At 41.1% G+C, this 16,819-nt stretch overlaps 1 protein-coding gene and 1 pseudogene across 8 annotated transcripts in view; both read left to right on the top strand.

Moving 5' to 3' along the window:
• The window catches only part of MCF2L2 (MCF.2 cell line derived transforming sequence-like 2), a 377,565-nt gene that overhangs the window by 176,549 nt on the left and 184,197 nt on the right, over window positions 1–16,819 (top strand). For all 8 annotated transcript variants that reach the window (XM_074191036.1, XM_074191033.1, XM_074191034.1 and 5 more), the window contains one exon: window positions 5,971–6,148. In XM_074191036.1, the coding sequence (XP_074047137.1) occupies window positions 5,971–6,148 (178 nt within the window). The remainder of the gene's footprint in view (window positions 1–5,970; window positions 6,149–16,819) is intronic.
• On the top strand, window positions 14,202–16,664 carry LOC141490773 (alpha-enolase pseudogene; annotated as a pseudogene).

Here is a 16,819-nt window from a genome sequence, read left to right as displayed (position 1 = left end):
GGCTGACTGTGTGTGCCTCTTCTGGACCCTGGACCTTACTTGCTTCCCTGAATATCACCTCCTTCCTTTGACCTTCAATGTGATGCTCCCAGTAGCTTATGAACAGGTGATAGGAATTTCAGGATTAAAAAAAGTGTTCAGAAGCCTGAGAGTAGCAGCTGCAGCTCATCTGGGTCTCTTTTCTTTTTTTTTTTTTTCCCAAGATTTTATTTATTTTGAGTTTTACAATTTTTCCCCTAATCTTACTTTTCTTCCCCCTCCCCCCACAGAAGGCAATTTGCCAGTCTTTACATTGTTTCCATGGTATACATTGTTCCAAATTGAATGTGATGAGAGAGAAATCACATCCTTAAGGAAGAAACATAAAGTATAAGAGATAGCAAGATCAGACAACATTTTTTTTTCTAAATTAAAGGTAAAAGTCCTTGGTCTGTTCAAACTCCACAGTTCTTTCTCTGGATACAGATGGTATTCTCCATCACAGACAGCCCCAAATTATCCTGGATTATTGCACTGATGGAATGAGGAAGTCCGTCAAGGTTGATCATTGCCCCCATGTTGCTGTTAGGGTGTACAGTGTTTTTCTGGTTCTGCTCATCTCACTCAGCATCAGTTCATGCAAATCCCTCCAGGCTTCCCTGAGTTCCCATCCCTCCTGGTTTCTAATAGAACAATAGTGTTCCATGACATACACAGTTTGCTAAGCCATTCCCCAATTGAAGGACATTTACTTGATTTCCAATTCTTTGCCACCACAAACAGGGCTGCTATGAATATTTTTGTACAAGTGATGTTTTTACCCTTTTTCATCATCTCTTCAGGGTACAGACCCAGTAGTGGTATTGCTGGATCAAAGGGTATGCACATTTTTGTTGCCCTTTGGGCATAATTCCAGACTGCTCTCCAGAAAGGTTGGATGAGTTCACAGCTCCACCAGAGTCTCTTTTCTACTCAGCTTTTCCCCCTTCCTTTATTCCTTCCTTTCTTTTCTTCTCTTTTTCTCCTTTTCATTTCCCTTCTTTTCTCTTTTCCTTTCTTTTCTTTTTTCTTCCCCTCATTTCCTCACTTCCTCCTTTCTTTTTCTTTCTTTTTAAAATTACCTTCCTTCCCAACTCCATTCTTCCTTTTATCTTTCCCTTCTCTTCCCTTCCCTTCCCACAGGCCATGGGGAGAAGAGTGGGCACAAAGTTTGGTTCTGCGGGAGCGGGCAAGGCAGGATGAGAGTAATGATACTAATAAATGTGATAAAAATAGCTAGCTTTTATTAATGCTGGCTGTGTCCTGGCACCATGTAGTCCTGGGTGCTTTATAATTATTATATCATTGTATCCTCACAACTACCCTAAGGAGGTAAATACCATTATTATTATTATTATTATTATTATTATTATTCCCATTTTAGGTTGAGGCAAAAGGAAGTTACATAAATTGTTCAGCATTCCAAAGCTAGTAAGAGTCTGAGGTTGAATTGAACTTGGGGCTTCTTGATTCTAGACTCATTGTTCTACCCCAGGTTGTGGGAGGATCAAGGTGGTGGGTAGAAAATCTGACCCTGGTATGATGCAAGATTTACAGCAGAGAAGAAACTGGACATACACCTGTGGACATTTCTGAAAGAGAAATGAAGTACTTCTCACCACTGAGGTCCCTAAAAAGAAGGAAGTTCTAGAACAACTGTGCTGTCACTGAGAACCAGGAAAGGAAGCTGCTGTTTCACACTCCAAATTTCTCACCCTGGGGCCAAGACTCATAACCCTAATGACATTGCTCCATGCTTGTGGGGGCCCCTGGCTTCAGAACTCAGTCACCACTTCCCTCCTCTTGATACTAACAAAGGCCAAGAGGTCCAAGAGCAAGGCCACATTTATCAGCTGTTTAGGTCCTTAGAGACTATATCCCCATTTTCTCTTTTTCTTTTTTTTTAGGTTTTTGCAAGGCAAATAGGGTTAAGTGGCTTGCCCAAGGCCACACGGCTAGGTAATTATTAAGTGTCTGAGACCGGATTTGAACCCAGGTACTCCTGACTCCAGGGCCGGTGCTTTATCCACTACCACTACGCCACCTAGCCGCCCCCATATCCCCATTTTCCTTTATTCTTAGTACTCAAAAAAATCGTTAACTCAGCCCAACCAGGAAGTTCTGTAGCTGCCAAAGGAGCCAGAGGTCTTGAGCTGTGATTAACTGTGAGAACTGTATTGATTCCTTTGTTCAGGAAGATGAGTTCACAAGCATTTACTAGGCTGGATATCAAGCTTGTGCCACTAAGTACTGGGGCGATAAGAAAGGGCAGAAACAGTCCCTGCTCTCGAGAGTTCCCATCCTAAGGGTTGCCACCACATGTAAAGAACAGGATCCATGCAAAGTGGGGAGCATGTCAATGGGTTGCACTGGCACAGGGGAAGGCACTTTTCAAGGAGTACCAAATTGGTTATCCTACAGAAGTAGAATTTGAGCTGGATTTTGGAGGAAGTCAGGAGAAGGAACTAGAGAAGGGAGGGCTTTCCATGCATGGGGTATAGCTAGTGCAAAAGTATGGAGATCAGAAGTAGGAGCAGGGTATTCAGTAGCCCAGTGTCACTGGATTGTTGCCAAGTGAAACATGAAAACAGAGGGATGAGGGAGATGGAGAGATGGGGAAAGGGCTTGTCAATTGTCTTATCCCATTTGGGAATCTTAATGGTACCTGCCTCCTGGAATTGTGATGAGGACCAAATGAACTATGTTTGGGAAGTGCTTAGCAAGTGGGTGGCACTTAGTAGGTGCCGCCTAATAAATGCTGATATTGCATATATTAAGGGAGATTCCTTCAGAAGCTTCCTCGCCTCTTAAATGCTGGTAAATTTTGAGAACTTTTTAGGAGCTCAAAATGGACTTAGCACTTCTCCCTTCTAATCAGAAGCCGATTCAGAGTATCCAGTCCAATTCAGCCAACAACTGGAGGGGACTATAAAAGGTTCATTGCCCTTATATTGCAGAGGAGTAGACTGAAGCCCACAGAGATCAGAAGATCACAGCTTTAAAGCCAGAAGGAACCTTAAATTCAAGTTAGGTCAGCAAGCATTTATTGGACATTTAATATGTTTCAGTCAACTTGCTGTACATTGGGGTTTTCAAAAAAAAGCAAAAACAGCCCCTCTTCTCAGGAGCTTACCTTCTAGAGAGAGAGAGAACAAATAACAGGAGTAGAAACACTGGGAGGGCATGTAGGGAAATCTGGAGAGTTAAGAATGAAGTCAGTAAAAAAGAGTGAAGCCCAGAGAGGAGTGAAAGAGTGAGCATGGCTGCCTTAGGCACCCCCTCAAAAATGGAGATTCTAGCAGGAATTGAAAAAACAGAAGGCTCAGAAAAGTCATTGGATTATAGTTCTCCTCTGAAGAGCATAAGGTCAAAGAGTTAGAAGAGAACTTAGAAGTCATTGGGTCTACCATGTTACAGAAGAGGTAAGACTGAACTTGCCCAGAGTCTCATAGCTAGTAAGTGTCTGAGGCCACATTTGAACCATGTCAGGACACTGGGGACACACTGGAGAAGGAAATGGCATACCACTCCTATGTCTCTGCCGAGAAGACACCAGGGTAACAGAGTGGGACTAAAGAAAAGATTGAACAACAAAACAAGAACAATGTCCTCACATAAACCATCATTTGTCCCCCAGGATTTTTGGCTGGTTATCCTAAAGGCATGTCCTACTCTCTGTGACCCCTTTTGAGATTTTCTTGACAAAGGACACTGGAATTGTTTGCTGTTTCTTTCTCCAGCTCATTTTACAGACGAGGAAACTGAAGCAAACAGGATTAAGTGACTTTATAACTGGTAAGGATCTGAGACCAGATCTGAACTCAGGAAGATGAGAAAGACCTGAGTTCAAGTCTTAATTGAGACCCTTACAACCTGTGTGACCCTGAGCAAGTCACTTAACCTATTTGCCTCAGTTTCCTCATCTGTATAATAAGATGGAGAAGGAAGTCAATCCAACTCTCTGCACTTCCTTTTCCACTAGTCTTAAAGGGGAGGCAAGATGATTGCCAGAGACTCCTTCTTTTCCCCACACCTTTTGGTTTCTTCACTTGTCAAAGTGGAACCGATGATAACCACGGTATTTGCCTCACAATTACGCAGCCGAGAGTCAGTCATATACAGTAAGTAGGTGAGAGCCTGGGCTCATGGAAGAGACCCAAGCAGGTAGGGCTTGTTTACTTTGATAAGCTCTTGCAGCCTTAGCTGCTTGATAAAGTCAACCAGGACTCATTGGGCCATTTATGGATCCAGAGTCTCAAAGTCCCCTGGAGACAGTATGTCACCTCCACCTGGCTGCCCCTCTCCATGGGAAGGATTGTCTAGTGATTATCAAAAGCCTTATCAAGAATTCAAAGCTGCACAAACAGAACCCTCCATTATAGCCTCAGTTGTATTCCCAAGTATATTTTGGTTTCCAAGGGGACTCTGTACTCAAGAGCTTTCTCTGCAGATTGGCTCCAGAAGTTGACAAGAGTCCAGTGCTATGGCTCTCTAGGGTCCTAGGATTCAGAGGTAGCAAGGCTTCTAAGATCACTTAACCTTCATTTTAGAGTTCGGCTCAACAAAACATTTATTGGGCTCCTGCTAGGGGTACCAAGATCCTTTATTCTTCCATTCAAATGTTTCAAAGTTTAAAGATCAATTGGGGAACATTTTTTTTGATTGTTCAATCATTTCAGGCATGTCCTATTCTCTGTGACCCCTCCCTTTTTTTTTTTTAGATTTTTTCCTAGGCAGATGGGGTTAAGTGGCTTGCCCAAGACCACACAGCTAGGTAATTATTAAGTGTCTGAAGCCAGATTTGAACCCAGATACTCTTGACTCCAGGGCCGGTGCTTTATCCACTGTGCCACCTAGTCGCCCCTCTGTGAACCCTTTTGAGATTTTCTTGACAAAGACACTGGAATTGTTTGCTGTTTCCTTCTCCAGCTCATTTTACAGATGAGAAAATTGAAGCAAACAGGATTAAGTGACTTATATAACTGGTAAGGATCTGAGACCAGATCTGAACTCAGGAAGATGAGAAAGACCTGAGTTCAAGTCTTAATTGAGACCCTTACAACCTGTGTGACCCTGAGCAAGTCACTTAACCTATTTGACTCAGTTTCTTCATTTGTAAAATAAGATGGAGAAGGAAATAACAAAATATTCCAGTAACTTTGTCAAGAAAACCCTAAAATGAGATCATGAAGACTTAGGCATGATTGAAAAATGACTTAGCAGTAATCCAAGGTTGCTGTGAGGATCAAATGCTCAACTTGAAGCTACATAGTTCATGGGTTTAAATTCTGACTCTGGAACATTTGACATAGATGGTCAGGGGCAAGTCATGTAACCTCCCTGAGACCCAGTTTCCCCATCTGTAAAATATGTACAATATCTATAGTATGAATTTTTACAGAATGGGTATGAGGTTTAAACAATATAAGGTTTGTAGGGTGCTTTGCAAACTTCAAAGAGCTCCTAATGATTATGTAACTCTGTCCATTTTGTCACAAAGGGAACATTTTAGTTAGATATTTCATTATTAACAGTGTTATTGTCACTTGAATATAAAATGTTCCTTAGGAAAATAAGTTTTGTTTTGTTTTGGTGGGGGAGAAGAGAATGGCAAGGGTATTTTTCTAATTGAACAGTCTGTCAATAAATATCAACATATCCTGAAGCCCCATCTTGGTATAGCCCATAAGAGAGAAAAAATAAACACCTCTGCCCTTCAGGAGTTTTCATTCAGATTGCTAGAGACAGACCCTCCAGATGAAATGACTGGAGAATCATCACAGAGTCCTCTCCAGAATCTCCCTCTCCCCCAATTCTTCTTGGTCCAGCATCCCCAAATCCAGATAAGGTCACTCCATTGCCTTGTGGCATCCTGTTGTGAAAATATGACCCCAAGATTTCAAGACCTTGCTGTTCTGACCCTGTTCACCCCACAGAATTTTTTCCTTGCAGGAAAATGCAGACAAGATTGTTCAGAAGCTGGAAGATGTGCAAGAAATGTTTGAGAGGAGACAAGTGAGCCTGAAGAAATTGGCAGCCAAACAGACCCGACCTGTGCAGCCTGTGGCCCCCCACCCAGAGTCTTCCCCGAAGCGGGCCTCCCCTAAAACCAACCGGCCCACCACCCTCGGTAAGGGCATGTCCGAGGCTCCAGTGGCCTTTGAATGCCATCCGAGGGTCGGCTGTTGTCCTTTTGCATATTAATGATGACTAGAGGACAGAAGTTTCCCTTAGGTTTTGCTGGGGTCTGGGGAAGATGACAGTTCTATAAAGTGTTCTGCAGCCCAGCTGCTGACTAATGATATGAGGGTCTTTCCATGAGCCCTCTTCATGAATGCTCCCAATATTAATCCTTTGTTGTATAAACTTTCTGAGTCAGATCTCCTATCTTTCTGATGAGAATTTGCTAAGTGCTCTGAATTTCTGGTCCTCCACTTCCAGGGAAAATAAGTTAAACAGATTGCCCAGTCCCTGGGAACATAGGACTTAACTGAAAAATGAACTGGAAAGGTCTCAACTGACGCTAAGAAGGCATTGATTAAATGGCTGCTGTGTACAAAACACTGTGCTGGAGGTACAAAGACAAAAGTGAAACAGCTGCTGGTCACAGATAGATACCCATGTATACAGATGGAGATTTGGAAGATGATTTGAGGAGGAAGAGGGCCTTCGCAGCTAAAGGAGAATGGAAGGGTGTCTGTCCCTTAGGAGGTGAAAGCTGAGCTGTGCTTGGAAGTTAACTGAACATCCTTTTTTAAAAAAATTTCAATAAGATACCATTCATTTATGATTCTATAGTTGGGAACAGACTAAAAAAAGAGTACAAGAAGTTAGTTACAACATCTAGAAAAAAGAAAAACACATTTTTATATAAATAGCTAATTGACTTGTCTACTTGTGTAACTTAAATAGAAAATATAGGAAAATATTGACATATAATTTTTACAGGATGCTGTGAGTATTCTGTACTTTGGCCCACATGGCCCTGAGATGGAGAACTGGTCAAACATAGAATCTAGCAAAGGTAGATGGTTCCAGTGGGCTGGGGTTGGGGTTTCAAGGTTGAGGGTGGGCAGGGTTGGTGATGTCATTATACAGAAATTCACTTAAAGTATTCTATAGTTGTGTTAACTAAGATGTAGTGGCAAGGATGGCATTTCGATGACCTGAGTTCAAATTCAGCCTTTTAGACATTTAGTAACTGGTTGATCCAGGAGATGTCACCTTCTACCTCAGTTCCTTCAACTATAAAATGTGCCCAGTACCAGGCCCTTCCTACTGGGTTGTTAGGAGGAATAAATGAGATACCTTTTGTAAAGTGCACAGTGCATAGCCCATAATAAGGGGTTAATAAAGGTTTATTCCCTCTCCTCCTCTCCCTTTCTAGGCATGGTATAATGCATATAAAGAAATAGGTGGGAATGGCTAACAGATCACTTTGGCAGGAATATCTGGTGCTTGATTAGGATAAGTCTGAGACAATGGATACCAGAATGTGTGTGTGGGGGTTTATATTGGATCTTAGAGATAATAGGTGCCCTGGAGATTTTTGAGGTGGGGAATAGCATAGTTAAACCTGTGCCTCAGTAGTTTTGTAGAGGGTGGTTTGGAGAGAGGAGTAACTGGAGTCAGGGAACCCAATAGGAACCTATAATGATAGTCTAGGCAAGTGAAGGGGATGGATGTGAGAAATGTTGAGTTGGCAAGAGTGGATAACTGACAAGAAAAGGAAGAGGGAAGAGCCAAAGAGAACTTTGAGTTACAGGGAAGAATTAAAGATATTTGGAGGGAAGTGGGTTTAGATGGGAAGGTGCTGAGCTCCATTTTGGGTATGTTGAATTTAAATGTAAATGGTGGAGTCTTCCCTTGTAGCAACTGGTCCAGAAGGATTAGAAATTCTAATAAGGGTTGACCTTTGTACAATCCTTTTTGGTTAGGAAGCCCTTTTCTATATTATTGCATTCATTTTTTAATAGTTCTGAAAATGATGAATGTGAGGAATTCAGAGTAATGTAAGAAGACTTGTATGAACTGATGCAAAGTGAAATTAAGCTGGATGAGAAGAATGGTGATTAGAATGTATTCTCTGAAGCTCCTAGTTACCCTGTGCTATAAGTTGTAGTAGCTTGCTGAGTGTTAGGGTTACCAGGAAAGTCAGAAAGAGCTCTGGTGCCCAGAAAGCTCACTTTCTAATGAGGGGGACAGTGAGCTAGTGTTTTCTAGAGGAGAGGACAAGACAGGAGGCCAGGGAAAGACAGTCTGTAGAAGGGGTCAGATTAAGATAACTTCTAAAGACCCTTCCATCCCTAAATCTCTGATTCTGTGACTGAAGTGACAGAACAGGGAGAACAAAAGGTTATTATATTAGTAATAATAATATAAAAATATCAAAAGCAAAAAACCCTAGCATTTATGTAGTGTTTTATATTTTACAGGGCCTACCTTAAAAATAAATAAATAAGGTTTACAGGGGCAGCTAATGGTGGTGCAGTAGATAGAGCACCAGTCCTGGAGTCAGGGGTACCTAAGTTCAAATCTGGCCTCAGACACTTAATAATTTCCTAGCTGTGTGACCTGGGGTAAGTCACTATACCCCATTGCCTTGCAAAAAGAAATAGTTCAGAGCTTTACATTTGTTAACTCATCTGATCTCACAACAATGCTGGGAGGTAGGTATCATTATTATTCCTGTTTTACAGATGGGAAATTAAGGAGGACCACCTTTTTGTTTAAAGGGGGTATATCCAAGATTATACAGCTAATAAGCCCCAGAAGCCAGATTTGTATTCTGTATTCTGTGTTTCAAGGTTATGGAAACTGAACTGATTTACCTCTCTTGGAGGCAGTGTGGCTTACATGGATAAACCGTGCTTAATAAATTGCTCATGGAATGTTGAATGAATCTAGCTTTTGCATGGAGATTTCCAGTGAGGTGGGGAGGGGGATGGGAGAATTCACTGCCACCTGATTATCTTGTCCTTGTGTCCCTGGTGCCCCATTCATGTGTTTAATAGATGCTTGCTGCCTGATGCCTCTTTGAGATAGCCATCATGGCTGGTTTTTCCTGACCTTTCTGCAACTTCCTCCTATCCTTCCATTTCTGTCTTCTGGAGTCAGCCAAAAGTTAGATCCTCTTGTGTACAACAATTCTGGAAACACTTGCCTGTCATCTTACTCCCTCATTTTCTTCTCAAGTGACCCCTGTCACATCATCTTTTCTCTCTTTGACATCTCATTCATCTTGTGGGAAAGAGTCAGCATCTTTTACAAAGAATTCTCTAAGACTGTTCCCTTGTGACTTTGATATCTGGATTCTTTCTTCTTTTTCTCTTCTTCATCTTTAGCCTTCTTTCCCTTATCTTTTTCTTCTCTTCTTTGCCTTCCTCTTACTTCTCCTGTTTCTACTTTTCTTCTCTTCATCCTCTTCCTTTTTCTTCTCATCTTCATCATCCTTCTCTTTCTCCTCCTCCTTCCCTTCTTGCCTCACACAATTACTAGCTGTAAGACCCTAGGTAAACCTCTTTTACTCTTTACCTCCCTGAGAATCAATTTTTTTTTGTCACTTGTAAAATGGAAATAATAACAATAGCTTCCTCACAGATTTGATGTGTGAGATTTAAATGAGATTTTTTTTAAAAGACATTGTGGTTTTTCCAATTACATGTAGAACTTATTTTCAAATGACACAGTATTTATAAAGTTTTTTTTGCAAGTCTTAAGGCACTATACAAATTCGTGCTTAGTTTTATTATTCAGTGTTATTACTCCTCAATTTTTTTTCTTTCTTTTCCTGGTGCTCCTCCTCTTTCTGTATATTTTGAAGTTGTTCTTCAGAAATTCACACTGGGAGGTTTCTGGCTCTTGTTTCCTTTCCCCAAAACTCCCTGAAGGGATGGAAAAATTCAGCCCACTATTGTAATATTAGCTATTTATCCATGTAAGCCACATTGCCCCCAAGAGAGGTAAATCAGTTCAATTTCCATAACCTTGAAAATTTAAATAGGCATTTCCCTGAATGGGAAATGGCAGCCAGAAGCCATGAGAAAATAAACTCACCCTCCCTAAATACTATTGCTTAACACAGAAACCTGGTACCTGAAGGAAGGTCAACATGCCATTCATCCTAAAAATAATTTCTTAAGACAAATAAGTAAACTTAGGAAATGAAATTGCTGCTGACTAACAAAAAAAAGGGCTTTTCAGAGAGGTAAAGCATACTATTTTGGTCTGACTTGAATGAAAAAAGCAAAACTGAATGAGGAAATATTTAATAATAATTTATGATTTATAAATTTATAATTTATAAAAGAATTTATTAATAGCAAGCATTTATAATAAAGTATTTTAAGATTTACAAAAGTTTACATCTGTTTTCTCAGTTGGAACCATAGCAATTGTTTTACATGACTGATAAATGTGGGAATGCAGAAGAAAAACAGGGGAGAGAGAGAGAGAGAGAGAGAGAGAAGGGAGGGGGAGGAAAAGAACAAATAATTATTAAGCAATTACTTGTGCCAGTGGGCATTCTGCCAAATAACAGGGATGAAATAGAAGCAAAATAAAAGATATTCCTGCCCTCAAAAACTTACATTCTGATAGGGAAAGTTAATACCCAAAAAAGGATTCATGAATTGAAACAGCTTTGTGGGCACTTCTACAAATGGAGGTTTCTGGAACAGACTCATCAATCTGAGGAAGCCATAGGAGTGGAAGTGTTGCCAGTTTAAGAAGACTACTGAGACCGAGTTCTGAGTGAGGTAGATTTGGAGTAAGAATGGCTGCAGTGAGGATTTCCTCAGGTGGAGGATCCTGAGATGAACTCACTAATCAGATCATTGATTTCATCTCTCCCTACTTTCTTCCCCTTCTCTGCCTCAGTTTCTTTTTTTAAGGCAATCTGGATTAACTGACTTGACCTTATTTGAACCCATGTTCTCCTGACTGAGGCAGTACTGTATCTACTGCATCACCTAGCTGCCCCTCAGTTTATTTTTTTAATGTAATTTTTATTTTTTTGTTTTTTTAATTAAGAGCATTTATTTTTTCTCACTTTTATCTTACCCCTAAATTAAAAAACAAAAGAAAAAACCCATTTAACAAATATGGACAGTCAAGCAAATATGAATAATTCTCAAATTGTCCATGTATAGAGATGGCTATCTCTGTATCTTTTGTCCATCACCTTTCTCTTTCAGGAAGTATGTACATAGTAGTCCATTGGTCCTCTGAAACTACAGTTGGGTCATTGATGATCTTAAAGTCTTTTATTAGAGTTATTTTTAGAAGGGTATTGTCACTCATATACACATCCACATCAGTTCATACAAGTTTCAGTTTATAGTGTTGTTTTTTCCCTGAAACCAGTCACCTCATTTCTTATGATCTCATCTTTTTTAGATCCTATAAGTCATTTCACCTTTCCTCAGCTGATGAATACCCACTTAGTTTCCAGTTGTTAGTCATCATCTACCGCAATTTGAATCCATTCTTTAGGAATGAAATAAGACCAAAGTTACTTTTAATTCTTTCTCAAAGTCCATAATGTATCTGATAGGGTACGTCTCTCGCCTCTTTCAAGATTTAACTCAAGACCTGTCTTTTCAGATGAATGCCATCAGAATGGCAAACAGGACTCCATGAAGAACAGCCAGTGTATCATTCCTTAGGTATTCAAGCAGCCTCACTCAGAGAGCTGCTTTAGAGAGGTGATGATAGAGTAGATGTGTCAGCTGTTGGCACAGGCATCCATCAGGGTAGGCTACTATACAGGCTGGGCTCTCCCTCCAGATTCTTTGAGTAATCTTGCTGACCTTACTGTCCCGTTCTCTGTTCTGGCAGCTTTTGTCTCACTATGTCATTTCCTGCTTATCTGAAACAACCTTAAACATCCTAAGAGATCTCAAAACCAGTCAGCTCACTTGGGACTCCCATGAATTTGTAGAATGTGGAAGGATAGGCCTAAAGAAAAAAACTGGTATTTAGAGGCTCCTAAGCCCAACCCTACTTCTGGACTTACAGCTCACTTGCCACCTTAGGACCCTGAAGTCTGATGATTAGCCTTCGGTACTTAAAAAAAAAAAAATTGTCCTTACAAACCCAGTGTTCTCAGCTATAAATTTAAATGTATTTGTTAAAATTCAGCCCCAATTATCATCCACAGCAGCTGGCTATCCCAATGGATAGAATCAATATTCTGGAAACCCTGAGTCTTCCCTGGAGGAAGCCCTGGGGGTTTTCAGGATCACCTGGGACTTGGAAAGTACTGACAGGGGCCCTGGTAGCTGGTGTACTTGGATCATTTGGCATCTCTGACCTACTCTTCTGGCGACAAGGGTACAGGAGCACCCTTGTCTGTGACTGAGCATTTTTCATGTTTGTTCAGTTGTTTTTCAATCATATCTGGTTCTTTGTGACCCCATTTGGGCTTTTCTTGGCAGTATAGACACTGGAGTGCTTTGCCATTTCCTTCTCCAGCTCATTTTACAGATAGGAAAGCTGAGATAAAGAATGTTAAGTGATTTGGCCAGGATCACACAGCTAGTAGTGTCTGAGGGCAATTTTGAATTCAAGATGAGTCTTCCTGACTCTTGGCCTGTGTCTGCTGTGCTACCTAGCTATCCTTTTGCCATTTTAGCAAGTATTCAAGCGTTGGGGTCAATTACTCTCAACTTGATTTATAATTTAATTCAATTCAATTTTAATTGAATTAATTTAATAATATTCCAAATTCTACATTAATCTAGGAGCCTGTTTATATATAGTTCCTGATTAACATAATTTCATCATCTCTTAATCAGTTCAGCTCAGTGCTTCCTCCCCATTCTCATTATATATTGTTTATTTAATAAACTGGAGAAGCAGCCTTTCAATAATTACCTCAATCTCCCTATCTGTTAAATCCCTTAATCTCCTAGGACTAAATAATAATATAGTTATTGCATATGCAGTTTATTAATATTAAAAACAAAGAAGATAAAATGCAAAAAAGAAAATGTGGTCTGATAATTAGGGATAGGAATTGGGCCTATAATTTTATCAAAAGAAGGAACTCTGTAGATGAGGAAATATCCTTTGCTACTGTAGATAACTAAGCACCTTCTTTACAATTTGGCATTTTAGACAATTTCCTAGAGCTGGGTGGTCAAATTCAATTTAAAACAAGGGTCACTAAATCTTCTATAAAGATACCTGCAAGTCCCATGTTGACAGTCTTAAAATGTGATATTATCTATATTAGTTGTATTTTTATTTTATTAAATTTTTGCCAGTTACATTTTAATTCGATTCAGGGAGGGCTGTGGGTCAGAATTAGGGAATGTTGGTTGATGTTAGTGAGCATTTTTGTGGCTCCAGTCACTGTTGTAAAAACTTTACAAATAGAATCTCATTTGATCCTATTCTCCCCATTTTATAAATGAGGACACTGAGGTAAACAGAGGTTTAAATGACTTGTCCAAGATCACACATCAGGTCTTCCTGACTTACTCTATCCCCTGGAATAGCCAGCTGCTGTGGATGATAATTGGTGCTGAATTTTAACTGATACATTTGAATTTATAGCTGGGAATACTGCAGTTTTGGGGTTTTTTTTTAGGACCAAAAGCTAATCATCAAAGTTTAGGACCCTAAGGGGACAAGTGACAAACTTTAATCCATAAAAGCATACCATGATTGCTGTTTTTGAATCATGTTTGTTGGCTTCTAGAGCAGGCCAAGATGACTAGATAGCTTGGCATTCTTGTGTTTATATCACTATTCTCTTATTGTTCTTAGGGTGTTACACCAACACATGGTGAGATGTTCACTCATTCAAGATGAAATTCCTAAACAGGACTCTGCTGAAAGTTAGTCTGACTGGGGCCATGTTGTCTTCCCCATTAGCCAGAAAGTGCCTATATTTCTTGAGAGCAGGGACTGTTTTTTATATTTCTTTGTATCTGTCTGGGTCACACAGTTAAGAAGTATCATCATATAGTTGGAGCTCAATAAATGTTTATTGACTGATTGACTTGTTTAGTTATTGTAAAGAGAGCACTGATTTGTTGGCTTATGGAGAGACATAAGCTCACGAGTAAAATGTCCTCCAGATTGAATACTACATAGTGGAATCAGAATGCCAGGGGACGCCCCCTCGCCCTCTCTCCTCTGAACCCCGCGGGACCAGCCCTGACCAGAAATTCAGCATGTCAATTTTGAAGATCATTGCAAGAGAGATCTTTGACTTTCATGGAAACCCCACCATTTAAGTTGATCTCTACACTTCAAAAGGTCTCTTCAGAGCTGCTGTGCCCAGTGGAGCTTCTACTGGCATCCATGAAGCCCTGGAGCTCTGAGACAATGATAAGACCCGATATATGGGGAAAGGTGTCTCAAAAGCGGTTGAGCACATCAATAAAACTATTGCCCCGACCCTGATTAGCAAGAAACTGAATGTTGTAGAGCAGGAGAAGATTGACAAATTGATGATAGAGATGGAAGGTTCTGAGAATAAATCTAAATTTGGAGCAAATGCTATATTGGGAGTGTCTCTGGCTGTTTGTAAGGCTGGGGCTGCAGAGCAAGGTGTCTCCTTGTTCCTCCATATTGCTGATCTTGCAGGCAATGAAGAAGTCATCCTGCCAGTTCCAGCCTTCAATGTGATCAGTGGTGGCTCCCATGCTGGTAACAAGCTAGCAATGCAAGAGTTCATGATCCTCCCTGTTGGAGCATCAAACTTCAAGGAGGCCATGCGCATTGGAGCTGAGGTCTACCACAACCTGAAGAATGTGATTAAGACAGGATGCCACCAATGTAGGAGATGAAGGTGGCTTTGCTCCTAACATCCTGGAGAATAAAGAAGCTCTCGAGCTGCTGAAGGAAGCGATTGGCAAGGCTAGCTATACTGACAAGGTTGTAATTGGCATGGATGTTGCTGCCTCTGATTTCTTCCAGTCTGGGAAATAGGACTTGGACTTCAAGTCTCCTGATGATCCCAGCAGATGCATCTCACCTGCTGAGCTTGGGGACCTTTACAAGAGCTTCATCTGGGACTATCCAGTGGTGTCTATTGAAGATGCCTTTGACCAGGATGATTGGGAAGCTTGGAAGAATTTTACTGAAACTGCAGGCATCCAGGTTGTAGGGGATGATCTCACAGTAACCAATCCCAAGCGCATTGAATGAGTGAATGAGAAAGCTTGCAATTGCCTCCTGCTCAAAGTGAACCAGATTGGCTCCATGACCGAATCTCTCCAGGCGTGCAAGCTGGCCCAGTCCAATGGGTGGGGAGTAATGGTTTCCCATTGTTCTGGAGAGACTGAAGATACCTTCATTGCAGACCTGGTGGTGGGTCTCTGCACTGGGCAGATCAAGACTGGGGCCCCCTGCCCATCTGAGCGTTTGGCCAAGTATAACCAAATTCTCAGAATTGAGGAAGAACTGGGCAGCAAGGGTAAATTTGCTGGAAGGAACTTCAGAAACCCTCTGGCCAAGTAAGCTCCATGACCATGAAGCCTCAGAGCTAGTAGCCTCAGAGCTACAGTCACCTCAGTAGAAGTCCTCCAAAGAATGGGCAGCACCAAGTAGTAGACCAGTTTTGTTTTGGGGATGGGGGGCTCAGCTCCATAACTCCACCCTGCTCTCTTCCACCTTTCTGTGTTCTCACTGCTTCTTCTGGTACCTGATCATTTGGTTCTTTTTTTGGAAGACCTCATCTTGTGACTGGGTAGAATGATCTGTTCTCACCCCCACCCCCAGTGTTGATGTGCAGAATCATATACTTGTGATGCAGCCCCCCAACAAGCCCATGGGCCAGATCTTTTAGTGGCTTCTATGTGCAGAATAAAAGTATTCAGTAATCCACTGGAAAAAAAAAGAATGCCAGGGGACCTCGGACAGCATCCAACTGATCCTCCATATTTTATAGATGAAGGCCCAGAGAGGTTAGGAGACAGGTCTAGGCATTCTGATTCCTAGACTTGGCAAGTTTGTTTGGCAAAAGCTGGAACACTTGCGCTCAGTCTTTGTTTTAATTCCTATTTGCTCATTACTAAAGAGTAGGCAGGCATCAATTGTTTTCACGATTCTTAAATGACCTGATTTTGGGTAATGTGAGTTAAATAGAACAGAAATAGATCTCAGTTGTATTTTTAAAAGGAGTGTGTTAAAGCTGGTCTCAATGAGCTCCTCCCTTAGTGTTCTCAGCACTTTCACTTTGGGAGAATGATCATCAAATATAACTTAGACAAGTTGCCAGCTGATTCTAATCAATTCAGACTTTTGGCCAAGATAAGATTAGAGGGTTTAAGTGTTTACATGGCTGCTATCATTGATCAGAGGGATTCATTCTAGAACCCCACATGATGAAGTCTCTCTTAAAATTCAGCATAGACTCATCCAATTCAGGGGGAATCCTATTAGGTTCCAGATTTAATAGCCTTTGTCATGGGTCTTATGCTTATGTGGTTTGAGTATACTTTGAGCCATAGAGAGCTTCAAGGAACCTGAAGGTAACCTGATCCTCTCCAGGTGAGACCTGGAGTCTCATGTTCATTCCTGGACACCACATTTTAGGAATGACCTTGATAAGCCAGAGAGGGCAATTAGGTTAAGTGCCTTGAGTTTGTGCCGATGATGATCCACTGAAGAAATTGGGGGTATTTAGGGGCAACTAGGTGGCGCAGTGGATAGAGCACTGGCCCTTGAGTCAGGAGTACCTGAGTTCAAATCCAGCCTCAGACACTTAATAATTACCTAGCCGTGTGGCCTTGGGCAAGCCACTTAACCCCATTGCCTTGCAAAAGAAAAAAAAGATAAAAAAAAA

The sequence above is a fragment of the Macrotis lagotis genome, chromosome 6 (genome assembly GCF_037893015.1).
Source record: "Macrotis lagotis isolate mMagLag1 chromosome 6, bilby.v1.9.chrom.fasta, whole genome shotgun sequence".
Classification (NCBI taxonomy): Eukaryota; Metazoa; Chordata; class Mammalia; order Peramelemorphia; family Peramelidae; genus Macrotis; species Macrotis lagotis.
This window is presented reverse-complemented; position numbering and strand designations above follow the sequence as displayed.